At 54.6% G+C, this 16,697-nt stretch overlaps 1 protein-coding gene across 1 annotated transcript; it reads left to right on the top strand.

The window, feature by feature from the left end:
- Positions 1–6,844: 6,844 nt before the first annotated feature.
- On the top strand, positions 6,845–16,275 carry LOC110543223 (H-2 class II histocompatibility antigen, I-E beta chain-like). The gene is made up of 6 exons (XM_021629618.2): positions 6,845–7,033; positions 9,700–9,969; positions 14,149–14,430; positions 15,175–15,285; positions 15,660–15,683; positions 15,971–16,275. The coding sequence occupies exons 1-6, from the start codon at positions 6,934–6,936 to the stop codon at positions 15,982–15,984; spliced, it is 801 nt and encodes a 266-aa protein (XP_021485293.2). The 5' UTR covers positions 6,845–6,933; the 3' UTR covers positions 15,985–16,275.
- Positions 16,276–16,697: the final 422 nt, after the last annotated feature.

Here is a 16,697-nt window from a genome sequence, read left to right as displayed (position 1 = left end):
TGACACACTAACGCGGCGAGGGGAGATCTCACAGGCCCACACTAGGTGAAGAGCTCCCGGCAACTGCTGACGCTGAAAGGGAAAGCATCCTAAACACAGGGACGAGTCCCTTCGTGCCAAGCGCTCGGCCCTGAACACACACGGATGAGCAGCACGGGCTCAGCTGCTTATATTTATCTCTGTTAGTGCATATATGTACATATATGGAAATATATATGTAACAGCGATGGGAAAGAAGCCATGGAGTTGGGAGTAAGTAGGGGCCAAGTGACGTGGGAGGGGTCAGAGGAAGGAGGTGGCGGAATGAGTAAACACAGTGGACTGTGTGAAAGCAAAAAAGCACAATTTATTAGGAGGGGCTCCTTGAGGCTTAAGGTTGAGTGTTACCTCCACAGGTGGTTCTAGTGCCTCAGTTTCTCTCCCTGCTCCCGGAGTGCTTTGCACATGTTGTCAGGGAGACCCAGTGCTAATGCTCTTCGAGTGGCTGAAGGACACTGTTACCGTCAGCTTTCTTTCCATCGCTGTAAGGAAATGCTGGCTACTAATGCAGCAAAGAGGGCTGCTCTTGCTCAGGTGGCTCAGGCCTGAGCCAAATCGCCCCTCTCTGCTTCAGCCCTCGCAGTGCAAGGGAGCTCCTTCAAGGGCTCCAGTCTCTGGATATGCTCGTTCTGTTCTGTTCTGTTCTGTTCTGTTCTCTTCCGATGTATTTAGGTGTTTGCCCTCATGTATGTTTGTGTGCCACGTGTGTACCCACTATCTGCAGGACTCAGAAAAGACCATCAGATTCCCTGGAACTGGGGGGTTACAGATAGTTAGGAGCAACACACGGTGCTGGGGACTGGAACTGGGTCCTCTGCAAGAGCAGCCAGTGCTCTTAACTCCTCCCTATCCCTCCATTCCTCTCTGTTCTTATATTTTTGGTTGTGAGCCTAACTTTTAACGGCTGAGCCATCTCTCCAGCCCTCTACTATTCTTAAATGTCAGTTTAAAGTGTTGTAACTTGCATTTTCTTTGTAATTTATAAACATCTATAGTTTTAAAGGTTTGTTTTTGTGTGTGTGTGTTCTCCTGGATCTGGAGTTACAGGCAATTGTGAGAGTCATGAGCCCCTGGAAGTGGGTGCTGGCACTGAACTCTAGCTGTCAGAAAGAGCACTCTTACAGACTGAGCCATCTCTCCAGCTTTACAAATGCTTATATTCATACTTAATGTATGATTTGTGAATCTTAAGCAATTGACCATTACTGGTTTTGAGCCAGGTGTCGCCTTTCCAGGAACAGAGGGGACACAGGAGCCCAAGGCCTCAGGCCACATCCGCGCAGCAGGCAGGAGCCGGAGTGCCTGCCAGCAGCTGGGCCAGGGCATACCTCACATTACCGCTCCCTGTGTCCGCCCTCCACCAGGTGGACACGCGACCTCCCGGAAACACCACCGGGGACCAAGTCTCCAGGTACATGAGCCTGGAGACTTGACACATTTCACATCAAGTCTGGCGGTGGCCTATGGCAAGCCGTGTGGTAGCTCTGCCCACTGCTGGGCTGCGGTGCGTTTAGAAGGTCTGGGGTCCCCTAACTCAGATTCGTTATGTGAGACCCCGCGTTTGTGGCGGCCAGAGCTGAGGCACGAGGTCTGCATGGACCCAGCTGCGCTGCTCGCTGCTCGGGAACAGCAGGGAGACTCCGGCCTCTTTCCTGTTTAACTCCTCCTCAGCCCGCAGCACTTGGCATTACCCAGAGAACACTCTTTCTCCACAAGCCACGGAGTCAGGCTCGAATTCTTCCAGGGGAGGAAATTCTCAGCCTTAAAAGATAGATTAACTCGTGGCCCCGGAGCAGGGCTCAGGGGTGGACACTTGGCCAGAGGCTCTAAGTTCAGCCCCCAACACGAACCAACACACAAAATCAACGTCCGTTTCTCTGTTGATTCAGGAGCGACCTTCTGGCCACAGCGTCTGCTGGAGACAAGTGATGCTGCCTCCCGCTTCATCCCCATTGGGGATGGAGAGTTATCTGAGAAAGGAGGGGATTTCCAGCAAGATCTCTCTTCCGTGCCTCACCCCAAGCCAGGAGCCTCACTTGGATGAAGGAAGGATTGGTTCCTTTGGGTGCAGCCTCCACAGGAAGCCCCACACTCCCCTCTCCAGCCCAGTTTTAAAAACACCCTTTGGAAAAAGAGCATGGAAGTTCTCCTGTTTGTACCACCTCCGTGCCCAGCCCTTACTAACCGCCTCTCCCCTCCCCCATCCCCTCCTGCTGAGAGTTTTACTGGCTAACTTTTTTCTGCTATTCCCGAATTTCTGAAAGATGTTTGTTTGTTTATTTATTTTTGCCAAACGTTCACCACCTTTCACAGTGGACTCCAGCTGCACGAGCACCTGAGCCCAGGGAGAGGTCCCAGGAAGGACGGACAGACGCTCAGACCGGAGTCTTCTCTGCCCAGCCCCACCTCACCCTGCACCTCCCTCACACGCTGTTCTGTTGTTTTAGTTTTCCAGCTTAACTCTAACCAGCCTGAAACATGACCCTTTCACCAATCCTGAATCTCACTTCGCCTGGAATACATCTGTACGAGCCCTCCTCTGTGTGTGTGTGGGGGGGGGTTAGACAAGGTCTCACTCTGTACCCCAGGATGGCCTGAAACTCTCTGTAGCCCTGGCTGGCCTCAGACTCACAGACTCCTGTTTCAGCCTCCTGAGTGTTGGGATTGCAGACACCAACCACTGTGTCCAGCTAATGTCTTCTTTCTTGATGTAATTTTGGGGTCTGGCTTAATTTAACATTCTGTTTCGTCTGAAAGGGTAACACAACCATGGGGCTGTAGAGATGGCTCGGTGGGTAACAGCATGTACTTGTCCTGCTGTTTCAGAGGACCCGAGTTCAGTTCCCAGCACCCACGTTAGGTGGCCTGTAACTCCAGCTCCAAGAGAGCTCATGCCTTATTGAATGCACATGGGGCATGCACATTCGCGCACACACACACACACACACACACACACATATATAATAAATAAATAGGTAAATTTTTTTTTTGGTTGAGGATACACGTCAGGGTTGGAGAATCTGCTGAGAATTCACGGGGTGAGTCAGTCACGGTGGTACAAGCCAGCATTCTGGGAGGCAGAGGTAGGAGGATCTCTGTGACTTTAAGGCCAGCCTGTTCTACAAAGTGAGTCCAGCATAGCCAGGACTACACAGAGAAACCCTGCCTTGAAGAACTGAAAAAAAGAAAGATATAAAAAGAATGCATAGGGCCAGGTTCAGTCCCCAGGATGGGGGGGGGGGGGAGCTGGCACTCACTTGTGCTCTTAGCAGTCCTTACAGACACGCCTATGGCAATCGTGTCACACTACTCCTGTGTTACTGCGGGTCCCAGCTTCCTGTGACGTCAGATTTGGTCCGGGCCTTCTCCACCCCAGCATTAGAAGATGCTCTGAGCTCACTGGGCACGCTGACACGTGTGACCTGAGCGTCCGCACCAGGCCCTGCGTGTGTAGCACATGTACCAGCCCCTCACCCGAACCCCGCTGCTGGTGAGTGCGGACAGCAGACACAGCAGATGCTGACATTTTCCGATGTCCTGTGTAGACGTGGGAGTGTGCAGGAGAGGGACAGACAGGAGTTGTCTGTGAAACTCCGTTTTCACCAAATGACTGCTTAGGCCGCCTCTGTTCTGGTTTCCTGGACACAGACTCCTCACTCTCCTGCACAGACAGCCCTTCCTCCCCTCAGTTCCCACCTGTGAGGAGAGCCTGGCGGGGCCCTGCTTGTTCCAGCTCCTGTCAAGAGCTTTGCTTGATCAGCTGATGAGAGCTGCCAAAGGCTCCCATCCCTGTCCCAGCCGATGCCGCCAGGCTGTGGCCTCCTTGTCTGACTAGACCCTGCTGATCTCGCCCCGGGGAGCCGTGCTGGCCCATGCTCGCCCTTGTCATCCTTCTGTGACCCATGTGTGGCTCGCTCCCCCAGGAGACCACAGACAATGAGTGTCTGTCGTGAACATTTGGAGGGCTGTAAATTATACTGACTTTCCTCTTTTTACCCAGGACGAAATTTAACTTATTTTATGTTCTGTGATAAAAGGTATTTTACCGTATTAGTCTTTGTGACTATTTAATGTCTGTTTTTGTGTGTGTGTGTGTGTGTAGTTATGTGTGTGTGCGTGTGCACACACAACACAATGATGAGCAGAAACAAAACTGCCTTCCAATGTCCCTTTTCACGTTTGTCAGACACAGCGACTCAGTGGCCTCTGGATCCCAGTTGATTTCTGATGACTTCCTCAAAGATCACCTCACGAGGTCAGAGGCTGTGTGCTGGGTGTCCTGGCAAGTGACACAGAGGATCGCATCATGATGGCAGACGCTTACTCCCCCCCCAAAACTTTTTTTAAATATTTAAGTTGATTTTGTTTATGTAAAATGTTATTAACTTCATGTTGTCAGTTAGAAGCTTATTCACCATCTGGGATGCACTATTGGCAAAGTAAATGCTAAAATACTTTATCATTTATTCTTAATAAAACAAATAACACTGGAGGCTCAGCTTACAGAAAGGATTGGAAAGATGGGGTAGACAAGCTTACCGATTCCTCTCTCCCTCTTTCTCTCTCTGTGTCTGTGTGCAGGTGCGTGTATGTCAGGTGTATGTGCAGATTACAAACATACGTGTGTGTGCATGTGGAGGCCAGAGGTCAGCACCTGGTGTCTTCTTGGTTGCTATTAACCTCATCCTTTTGGGACAGAATCTGTCACAGAGACCCACAGCTTTTAGGCTGACACAGCCCCGGGGTACGGCATGTCTCAGGCGCTCCGGTGCTGGGACTGGAAGAGGACACGATGCCTGCTTTTTTGTGTGGGTGCTGGGCACCCTGGCTCAGGTCCTCAGCTCGCACGGCATGCCCATTACCAACGGAGCCATTTCCCAGCCCTAGGGTGGTCAGTTTCTGCAGTAACCACACCGTGTGGAATTACAGGACAGTGAGCTGGACAAAGGTTGCAATTGTAAAGGTATTGGGCCAGAAAGATATTCTACCTGTGCTGTCTCAGTAACGTCACCCCCCACCTCCCAGCCCCCATCCAGCGCCATCTGCCTCAACCATTCCTCTCTGGGCTACCTTCCCTCCATAACCCCAAGACACTTGCTTGTGTCCTTCACCTGGCTTTTTCACGCTGTTATTAGAGTCCTCCCTCCCCACCCCCGTGGTTCCTTCTCTGCACTAACCCATCATGGTGTCCTTCTTCTTCCTCTGTTCCTGATTGTGCATTTCCCATGATTCTTCTCTTCCCAAAGCCTGGGAACCTTAGCCATGCCTACCCCATTCTGCCCTTCCCAGGGTTTAGGCCTTTTAATCAACCCATCAGGAATAATGTCTTAGGCAGGTTTATACAAGGATAGGCGTATCCAGGCAGTCACCAGAGCTTGAGGGCCAGTAAATAGCATCAAAATACCAGCACCAGACCAACACCCAACAGGGCTACCCAAAATAGGCTTTCCCCTAAGATTGGAAAGGTTGGTGTCAGCTGTGCTGAAGCTGGCCAACAATTGCAGTGGTTATGGTGGTCAAGGCAGCACACCGTGTCAGAGAACTGCTTCAGCCCCGGTCCAGCTCTGCCCTTCTCTGCTCTCCCAGACTCTGGCCCTCAGGACTTCCCCCTGGCAGGACCCCAGCCTCAGCTCCCCAGGATGCCCTGCCTCTGCCTTGATGTCTCCTTGAGCACTGGGCTTGGATAACCACAGGGACCCTGGGCTGTGCTTCTGGGGGCGTCACTGAAATCAGCAACAGCTCAGGGGGTGAGCTGGAAACTCCCCTCTGTCAGGACTACGCTGTGACTAACCTCCACTTTCCTTCAGTTTGTCAGAGATTTCCCTAACTACAGAGCAGAGGCCACTGTCCAATCAAGAGGCCGAATGCTGCAACGTCATCAGTTGCCAGGGAAGGCTGCTCCTGCAGGCGCCCTCAGCAGCACAGCTGTCCGCAGCTCTAGGATGAGTGAGAAACAGTGGCAACTTCCCCCCCCCCCAAAGTGGATGCACTTAAATCCCCTCTGACATCTTCACCATTAGGCCGAGGTGCAGGGAGCGCCAGGCTAACGGTGCCTGGTGACAGCCCCCTTCCTTCCCTGCTCTGTCCCACACAGCTTCAAACACACACTTGCCCCAACAGCCTTGAGTAGGGGGTGACTCTCCCCAGCGCTCGGACTGCTGAGTGAAGGACTGAGCGTGGCAGGGCTGGCCCAGCTCTGCCCGGTTACCGTGCCTCAGTGACCCCGGCTCAGGCATTAAAACGGTCCTTTCCGAAACAGTGTTGTTCATTCCTTGGGGAAGTTACACGTGTGAACAAAGTCCTTGGATCCTATCCGCCACCCACCAGCTCCCTCCAGTCCCCTGAACCTTCCAACAGGTCCTCCTCCCACCTCCATTTCCTTAAAAAGAGTTAAAACCCAGCAGGTCCAGTGAGCTCTGTCCACGGGCACCCGGGTGTGGGGACGTCCACCGGGGACACGGACAAACAACGAACCGTCCAATATTCACGCTTTCCCCTCAAAACAGCCCTCCTATCCTCGTGTTTGCTTGGTTGTGTGTCGGTTGGAGACAGGGTCTTACTGTGTAGACCAGGCTGGCCCCTGACTCACAGAGACCCAGCTACAAGACCCAAGTGCAAGGATCTGAGGCCTGGGCCACCAGGCCAGGCTGAGTGTCCCTTTACTGAGGAGGATGACAAGTTTCAGAAGGGACCTTCATGCTGACTCTCTAACCAGCAACTGATGATGCGGGTCCTCCCTGCTGCTGATTGGCTGCCCAGCACTGACCTTAACCAATCCAGTGCCAAAGCAGTGAATCCCCTGGATCTCATTCTCCTGGCACTGAGTAAAGAGAGGAGAGTTTCTGCCCTGTGAGGCCTGTCTGCTCCTCTGACTGGGTTCTCCTCTCCTCCAGCATGGTGCGACTGTGGCTCCCCAGAGGTCCCTGTGTGGCAGCTGCGGTCCTGACGCTGGTGGCGCTGAGCCCTCCTGTGGCTTTGGTCCGGGACCCCCGACGTAAGTGCATGCCTCAGGGCTGGGCTGCTGGGGAGGGGTCAGAAGGGGCTGCTTCCCCACCATCCAGGCTACTCCCTTGACACTACTGATGATTTCTGTGACCACTCACAGTCCTCAGACGAAATCCAAACTATGTCCTCACATAGAAGCCTGGATGTTCGTGCTCCCAGATCTGTAGGACAGGCCCCTGTGTCTACCCGCCATTGCTCTCAGGGCCCGAGAGCATTGATAAGTCATGGTGTCCAATTAACTTCACACACGGGGCCTGCTGTTGCTGTGATGAGCTTTGCCAGACAAAGAGGTTTTTCCTTAAAAACAGAACTTCGTATGTGTGTTTCTGTCCTACTGTGTATGTGTGTTTCTGTCCTACTGTGTATGTGTGTTTTCTGTTGTTTTAAGCAAATAAGAGTGAATGTTGATCTAGTCAGAAGAGCTCTGTGACCGAGTCACAGAGTCGGGCACGGGGAGGGCATCACGGGGAGATCCTGTGCATGCTGTGAGGCTGCGAGGCGGCTGCCTGGGCAGCGGTGAGGCTGAGCCCAGGGCTTCGTCCTCCTCCCCAACCCGGGGTGTGCAGCCTGCTCCCGTGTGGAATCTGCTGGGCGGTGGTGAGCCTTTCCCTTTCTTCATCCCCAAAGTCTCACCTCTCACTGCCGCCCTCACGCCCTGCGCTCTGTTGATCATGAACCCAGTGTTGGCGTGAGGTGTTACCTCAGCTGAGATGTGTCCCACCGCACACACACACACACACACACAGACACACACACACAGACACACACACACAGACACACATACACACACACAGACACAGACACACACACACACGCACACAGACACACACACACACAGACACACATGCACGCACACAGACACAGGCAGACACACAGACACACTCAGCCACCTCCCCCTTGTGGCTCTCTGTGACACATCTTCATCTTCACCCCCAGAGGGCCTCTCTGCCCCTCCTGTCACTCAGGTCTCCCTGAGGCTCCCTGCTAACGGGGCTCCACCTCTCTCTACTCCTGCCCACCTTTACAATGCTAAGCTCCAGGGGGAGGGAGGCCTCTGCTTCTCCTCTCCGGATGCTGGATGCCAGGGGGTAGGAGGGGTCAGCACAGACAGCAAAGGGTGGCACTGAGGGTTTGCTGTGCTCTAAGCGGTATGTAAGGGAGGAGCCTGAGCATGAGAGGCAGCAGGTGCTGCCTTCTGAGGTGTGAACTCTGCCTTCCAGCTGAGCTCCAGGTGGGGCAGCTGTGGGTCAGACAGCGGCACCTCCCCTCCCCCACCTCTGGAATACAAGAGATGCCTCTGTGGGAGCTGAACTTTGGGGCGGTGACCTGACTCTGGACACCAACAGTCCCTCCTGGATGCCTGTGACAGGATTGCTCTGGTCTCAGGTTTATACCCAAAGGGTCATTTCCCCTTGGAGATCTTCCCCTGGGAAGAGCACAGAGGCCATTGTCCAATCCCAACTGGTCAGTCCTAAACACACACCCACAAGTGACATCATACAGGGGGAGGAGTTTGTACTTATGCATTTAGTTATGCAATAGTTAATGACTAAAGAGGCCCTGAGAGGAGAACATGGCTGGGTTGTAGGAGGGCTCAGGGGAGGAAAGGGAAGATGGACGTGATGTGAGTATGTGACATTCTCAAAGAATAAGCGTCTCACGGGGTCTAAACCCCACGTAAGGGCAGGCCCCAGCCCAGCAGGTTCGCGGACACTGAGTGAACCAACGGTGTTCGTGGGGAGGTTTTTGTTTTGTTTTGTTCTTTCTCTTTTTTTTTTTCTTACAGATCTTTTGCTTATATATTATGGTTTCAGTTTTTTTTTTTTTTAATTCCTGTGTGAATGTGTATCTGTATTTCTTTTGTTTTTTTGTTTGGTTTTTTTCCTCCTGACATTTTGTTTTTATCTTTTCTTTTCTTTTTGTCCCAGTTGCCTGTTTTCTAATGTAGATAAAAGAAAGTGTGGGCTTGGGTGGGTGGAGAGATGGGGAAACTGAACAGAATATATTGTATGAAAAAACTAATTTTTAAGAAATAAGAAAAAGCCAGAATAATCCAGTGGGAAGTCAGATGGCTAATCAACCTCTCTGTTCACTCGGGGTCTGGCACTCATGATGAGGGTTGACCCGGGAGAGATGGCTCAGCGGTTAAGAGCACTGGCTGCTGTTGCAGAGGACCTGGGTTCAATTCCCAGCACCGACATGGCAGCTCACAGCTCTCTGTAATTCCAAGTCCAAGGAATCTGAAGCCCTGACACTGAAGCACATGCAGGAAAGACACCAAAGAACTAAAAATAAAAATAATTTTAAAACACACGCCCGCGCGCACGAACAACACACACACACACACACACACACACAATTGAAAAAAAAAAAAAAAAACAAAAAAAACCCAACCAAACAAACAAACAAAAAAAACCCCAGAGGGGTAAGGGAGGAGAGTCGCTGCCTCTCCTAGGAACAGGGGTTATTTCCCAGAGCTCCTCCGTCTCATCGTTATTTACACTTGTCCGGCCTGGTGGGGGGTGTGTGTCCCTCTGACCCGTGGGTTGTGGTGACGTCAGAGGGGTCTGGGGCGAGCTTGCGTCAGACCATTTTGGGCTGCAGAGGGATTCGGCACCTCGTCCCCAGAGTAGAAGTTAATTCCTGTCTCCGCAGCTCGATTCTTGGAACAAGCTAAATCTGAGTGTCATTTCCTCAACGGGACGGAGCGAGTGCGGTTTCTGCAAAGATACTTCTACAACCGGGAGGAGTACGTGCGCTTCGACAGCGACGTGGGCGAGTTCCGCGCGGTGACCGAGCTGGGGCGGCCGGATGCCAAGTACTGGAACAGCCAGAAGGAGCTCCTGGAGCAGAAGCGGGCCGCGGTGGACACGTACTGCAGATACAACTACGGGGGCGTGGAGAGCTTCACTGTGCAGCGGAGAGGTAGGCGGGACGGGCGGCCTGCAGGGAAGCGGGACCCGCGGGGAGGGAGGACGGTGAGCGAGCAGGGGGAGGCGCGAGCGCGCTCGTGGGCAGGAGCCGCAGGGGCTGCTGGGATCGCGGAGCCGCAGGGGCTGCTGGGATCGCGGAGCCGCAGGTTCAGCCGCGGGACCCGAGCAGCTCGTCCCCTGCAGCGGCCCCGGGCCGGAAGCCGGGGAAACGGTTACACACGCTGAGCTGAGGCGGGAGAAGTGTAGCGGAGGGAGGTGAACCCGCAGCCCCGAGTGTGCGCTTCCGGGGACAGAGTCCGCCGAGGGAGACCCCCCGGGGCGCCCGAGGCCTCCCCCAGGAGGAGCAGGCCGCGGTTGCCCTGGCGTCGGCCATGTGCAGGGTTCGAATCCCACGTTACAACTTTTCTGCGGAATTTACTTGTCTTTCCTCTCTGCACACGCGAGGTGGCTCCGCAGATGCCCAGGCTGGGGGTCAACCCAGGAGCCGCTTGTGGTGCACAAGGGACTTAGCTCGTGTGTCTTGCCTGCAGTGGGTCTCTGGTGAGGTCCCCAGACACTGTGGGTCACAGCTGGGGCAGAGGAGGTCACAGCTGGGACAGGGGAAGGTCACAGGCAGATGCTGATGGGGCGCAAACATTGCTTCTTGGTTAGTCAGAGGCTTCACTCAGACCCGGAGGGAGGGGCTCCTCTCTCCCCCCATGTCCCAGTGTTTCCGGGACCTTCCGTCTGGCCTCAGGTGTGCCTCAAGATGACAGCGACCCCGGGAGAAGTGGGCTGAGGTGAGGGACGGAGCCTGGAGAGAGGAGAACAGCCCTCATGTCCCGGGTCGTGTGGGATGAGGGGCTGGCGATTGAGGTGAATTGGAGGCCTGTGAGGAAGGAGACTGAGGCGTAGGACAGGGACATGAGGAAGCTGAGAGGGGCAGCGTGAGGACACTGGTCACACTGTCCCCGCACTCTCTCCTCCACGCTGAAAACACTCCCGCAGTCCAGGGTGCTGCGCTAGCAAAGGCAGCTGCTGGAGAAGTGTCAGAGCGAGCTGTGCGGGCTGAGTGGAGCTGGGGAGGAGCGTGTCCTGGGAACGGAAGGTTCCAGAAAGAACCTCAGGGTCTGCAGGACCGGGAACTCACTGGCACTTCGGTGATTCGGGAGGTTGGGATGGTGCAAGTCCGCAGCCTAATGACAAGTAATCCTGGGCTATCCTTAGTCCCCTGATGGTCGTTCATTGTCCACGTCGGGCTCTGACATCCATGACATGAAGTGAAACACTTAGGTGTCTGGAATTTATAGTCTCCCAACCAAAAGCTGAGGCTGTCATCAGAGAGCAGCTCGGCCCATGGCTGCAGTTCCTCCCCTGCCATGCCCCGCCCACCTGAGGCTTCCAGGAAGCTCTTGAAAACTATTCATTCATCAATTTGTTTATTCTGTTACCATGGGAACACCACAGAGCAATCACTGTGGAATCTGGGTCATCTTACTCTGTATTCCTGGACCATGATCTCACATATCTGACTCCAGAAAACACTGCCCGTGTCCCCTCTGAGGGGACCCCTGGATCTTACACTGACCGACCACAAGGAGCCTCTGGCTTTTTCTTTCTTTTCTTTAAATATTTATTTATTTTATGTGCATGAGTGCTCACTGCATGTGCACCTACTCGCCAGCAGAGGGCGCCAGATCTCACTACAGATGGTTGTGAGCCACCATGTGGGCTCTGGGAATTGAACTCAGGACCTCTGGAAGAGCAGCCAGTTCTCTAAACTTCTGAGCCATCTCTCCAGCCCTGCCTCTGACTTTCTTAGGCTTCTTTTAGATCTAAATTTCCTGCTGGTTTTTGTTTTTTCTAATTTAAATATTTTTACTTTGCTGGATGATGTCACACTTGGCCTTTAATTTATCATTTCATTATTTAATGTGTTGCATTACCATGGTGATAGACCTGGCTGTATTTTCAGGTCCCATGTTATTTCTCTGTGTCACTGAGATGGTGTGGACCTCACATCCTCTATCAGGTCTTCTCCTGTCTGGTGTGGGAGAGGCTGTGGTTCCAGGACCCCAGGGACACACAGGGACACCCGACGCTCAGGCCCCTTCTATAAAACGAGCCAGTGCTGGCACACAACCTGTGCACATGCCCCTCAGTAGCCCTCTGTAGCTCACTCAGGAGGTCGCCTGGTTCCCTGCCAAAGGCCTGAGTTTGGGGTTCTGACTGAACAGGTTTGGCCATCTGCCCACACCCAGAATGAGGAGAAATGGACAGAAAGGGAAACTGAGGTTGATTTCAGCTGGTAGAGCCAGGGATACAGCAGATGTGTCCTTCCAGGTGTCAGAAGTGACAGCAGGAGAGAGAAAGGCCAGGATGCATGCAGGTGCAGAGATGGCAGGCTGTGGGGTTAGGGGCAGGTGTGGTCTCAGGTACAGTTGTGGGGTCAGGGGCAGCTATGGTCTCAGGTACAGCTGTGGGGTTAGGGGCAGGTGTGGGGTCAGGTACAGCTGTGGGCTTAGGGGCAGGTGTGGTCTCAGGTACAGCTGTGGGCTTAGGGGCAGGTGTGGTCTCAGGTACAGCTGTGGGCTTAGGGGCAGGTGTGGTCTCAGGTACAGCTGTGGGGTCAGGGGCAGCTATGGTCTCAGGTACAGCTGTGTGGTCAGGTACAGCTGTGGGGTTAGGGGCAGGTGTGGGATCAGGTACAGCTGTGGGGTTAGGGGCAGCTATGGTCTCAGGTACAGCTGTGTGGTCAGGTACAGCTGTGGGGTTAGGGGCAGCTATGGTCTCAGGTACAGCTGTGGGGTTAGGGGCAGCTATGGTCTCAGGTACAGCTGTGTGGTCAGGTACAGCTGTGGGGTTAGGGGCAGGTGTGGTCTCAGGTACAGCTGTGGGGTCAGGGGCAGCTATGGTCTCAGGTACAGCTGTGTGGTCAGGTACAGCTGTGGGGTTAGGGGCAGGTGTGGGATCAGGTGCAGCCAGGTGCCCTGTGGTTCTTGTTTGCTGTGTGTCCTAGTTAGAGTTACTGTTGATGCACTGAAGTATCTTGACCAAAAAAACAGAGGAGGAAAGAGCTTATTTAGCTTAACCGTCCATTTCTCTGGTCATGATCAAAGGAAGTCAGGACAGGAATCCAAGCAGGGCAGGAACCTGGAGGCAGGAGCTGATGCAGAGGCCGTAGAGGGTGCTGCTTACTGGCTTGCTCCTCATGGCTGCTCAGCCTGCTTTCTGTAGAACCCAGGACCACCAGCCTAGGATGGCATCACACACACAGTGGGCTGGGCCCTCCCCCATTGATCACTGATTAAGGAAACGCCCACAGGCTGCCTATAACCAAGCTTTATGGAGGTATTTTCAAGTTGAGGTTCCCTCCTCTCAAGGACCTTTTAGCTGTGTCAATTGGACATAGAACCAGCCAGGATGGTTTGTAATGTCGAAACCCCCAGCCCTGTTTGCACAACTCAAGGTGTGGTGGGGGAGAAGGCAGATTCCTACTCATCCTGAGAAGATGGCAGAGGGATGAACCGACATGAGAAAAGAAACGAAGCCTTCTCTGGTTATAATGGAGGAGAGAGATTTACAGTGACATGCCGTGGGCACGGCTGTGACAATGCCCTGGCTTCTTCAGCTGGGACAGGATCCTCCCAGCTCTGCCATCTGCTGCTTGTCCCCTGCTGTGCGTGGACAGTGTCAGGGCGCACACTGCAGCTCAGCCCGTGGTCCCTGCAGCTCACACTGACAGGCCCCTGCTGAGGAGACCGTGGATCCCTGTGTCAGGGCATTAACAGTAATGATGTAAGATTGGCAGAGTGGATTTATTCAGAGTTTTGCCAACACAGAGCAGAGAGACCCTCAGTGAGTCTGCCCCCCCCCCCCCCCCCCACAGAGCTGGCACCGTCTACACACAAGACCAGAGAACCCGGGACACCGCTGGGTGACTTAGCTGTTGGGGAAATGGCCACAGTGGAGAAGGGCCTTGCCCTCCTTGCCAGGAGCCTCACCTCCTGGCGATTCCTGCAGGGGGCGGAGCCGACAGTAAAGTGTGGAAAGAACCCTAAGTCCAGGGAGCATGCGTGCTGGCTCCTTAGGCCTGCCTGGACTCCGGCCTGGGTGGAGGGAGGCGGACAGGAGGCCCAGCAGCAGGACGGCTCCGCCCTCGTGACTCACTCTCACCCCCTTCCTCCTCCAGTTGAGCCCAAGGTGTCTGTGCACCCTGCGAAGACGCAGCGCCTGGAGCACCACAACCTCCTGATCTGCTCTGTGAATGACTTCTACCCGGGCGACCTTGAGGTCAGATGGTTCCGGAACGGCCAGGAGGAGAAGGCTGGGGTCTCGTCCACCGGCCTGATCCCCAATGGAGACTGGACCTACCAGACCCTGGTGATGCTGGAGACGGTCCCCCAGAGCGGAGAGGTCTACGCCTGCCGGGTGGAGCATCCCAGCCTGAGCAGCCCTGTCACCGTGGAGTGGAGTGAGTGGGAAAGCCCCAGCCCTGGGAGGCCCCGCCCACCAGGAGGGGCGTGGCTCACCTCCGCCTCTCAGCTTTTTCTGAACCTGTGAGGCCCCGCCCACCACGGAGGGGCGTGGCTCACCCCTGATGGTCAGCTTTCTCTGGCCCTGGGAGGCCCCGCCCACCAGGAGGGGCGTGGCTCACCCTGTGTCAGCTTTCCCTGTCCACACACTGTTCCACGGTTCTGTGCTGTCCTCGCTCTCCCTCAGCGCGGGTCACACGGGGACACGTGTGATGCTTCTACAGCACCTTTGCCCCCTGGGAAGCAGTTATGCCGCCCCACACTCTTAGAGCCTGCCAGTGACGTCACGGGCCCTGGGTCCTGCTTGGCCCTGGCTGCAGCCTCTGCCTCTGTCTGGGTTGTGTTTCTGCTGCTGCTCATGGTGAAGATGGACAAGGAGCGCGCGGGGCCGTGGCCGCCCTCAGGGACGTCCTGTCTCACCTCTGCCTTTGCTCAGCTCTCTCACCCTCAGGGCTGCCTCCTCAGAGCTCAGCGGCTTCCCATCAGCCCAGCTCAGGGCGGCCATGTTTCAGCCATGCTGTGAGCCTCTCTGCTTTCTCAGCATCACCGGGGGCCATCAACTCCAGCTCTTCTAGACAGGTTCTTCCTGGGTCTCAGAGCTTTCAGTGTCTCTCAGTGTCAGGGGTCCCAGGAGGGAACCGGGGTCTGGGCTGAAGTCCTCCAAGCCTGGCCTTGCTTCTCAGGGGCGCAGTCCACATCTGCACAGAACAAGATGCTGAGCGGAGTCGGGGGCTTCGTGCTGGGCCTGCTCTTCCTCGGAGGCGGGCTGTTCATCTACCTCAGGAACCAGAAAGGTAAGGGCCTTGTGGTGACTCCACAGCATCTCAGGGGAAAGCCAGGGCTCTGTTCTCAGCGTGTCACGGGCCTGTGACCTCAGCTTCAATGGACTCTGAGCCCCAGTCTGTAGTTCCTGGGTTGAACCCTGAGGAGTGATAACGTAGAGATGGGAAAGTTAGGGCTGAGGACAGAGGAAGAGTGAAGGAAGAGCCCTGGGCACTGGTGTGACTGGAGCTTCCTGAGCCCTCCCTCCCTCTGTGCTCCTCTCCATCACGGCTGCTGAGGGCTGAGGAAACAGGAGCCTCGGTGGCAGCTCAGAGTCTGGGGACTGTGTCTGGGGACAGATCTGTCTCCATGCATTTAAGCCTCTATTCTGTTCTGTCTTTTCCAGGACAGTCTGGACTTCAGCCCACAGGTAACGCCCTTCAGTCTTCTCAGAGACAGACCTGCTTTCCCTCCAGTGTGGGGCTGGGCAGGGATGGACACAGGACAGAAACCCTGGGGAAGATGTAGATCCAGAGCCTGGCCGGTAGTTTTCTCTGAGCCTTGTTCCCACACTTACCAGAGGCCTGTGCGCCGAGGTGGCTCGGGGCGTGAGAACTTCCTCTCTGCTCAATGCCATGCTGTCAGGAGAGGTCGGGGTGCTCAGAGAAGCCACCCCAGAGTCAGGTCTGGAAACAAACTGTCCCCTGTGCTCTGCAGGACTCCTGAGCTGAGCTGAGGGGACAAGGCTGAAGGAAGGAGTTCTCCTCGTCTCCATGCCATGAAAACATGTCCCGCTTGACCCACATTCCTCCAGAGACAGTGCTCCCCAAGACCTGCCTTCTCCTGATCCTGGACCCTGCAGACCTGTGCTCCCAGCCTAGCCCTCCTGGGCCTGGCAGCCCCAGGACACAAAGGCTTCTCCTCACCTTTCCTGCTCCCTTTTGTTCCCATCCTTTGTCTGGTGCCTCTGAGCTAGTTGGCTGTTTCCTGATTTCTTACATCAAATAAAGATGGAATGAAAATCGGCTGATTCATAGTTTCATAGATAAAAAATAGCAAAGAAAAAGGAAGGACCCACTGGAAGACACTGTTATGCATTATAGGCCTGGGGGATAGTACATAAGAGGTAAATTCAGTCTCAATACACTACTTGTTAAGCAGAATATTTTTCTGGATTGGACTGAATTTTAAAAGACAACATCAGTGCAGACACAGGCATTGAAGCGCATGATCTGGATGTCCCTGAGAGGTTGTGTGAGAGGAGGGAGATGCTCTGACCGCCTGTCACAGTGTGGGCGAGAACACAGTCAGGGGCTAGATCCCACAGGCTCTGCCCTTTGCCACACGGAGCAGCTGGATGTGCAGGGAAAGGCGCTTGCACTGGGGAGAGTCTGGGAGGCTCTGCTGGGGCTGCACCTGATGAGCTGGTCTCAGGACACCTGAG

Source organism: Meriones unguiculatus, chromosome 16, assembly GCF_030254825.1.
Source record: "Meriones unguiculatus strain TT.TT164.6M chromosome 16, Bangor_MerUng_6.1, whole genome shotgun sequence".
Lineage (NCBI taxonomy): Eukaryota > Metazoa > Chordata > Mammalia > Rodentia > Muridae > Meriones > Meriones unguiculatus.
This window is presented reverse-complemented; position numbering and strand designations above follow the sequence as displayed.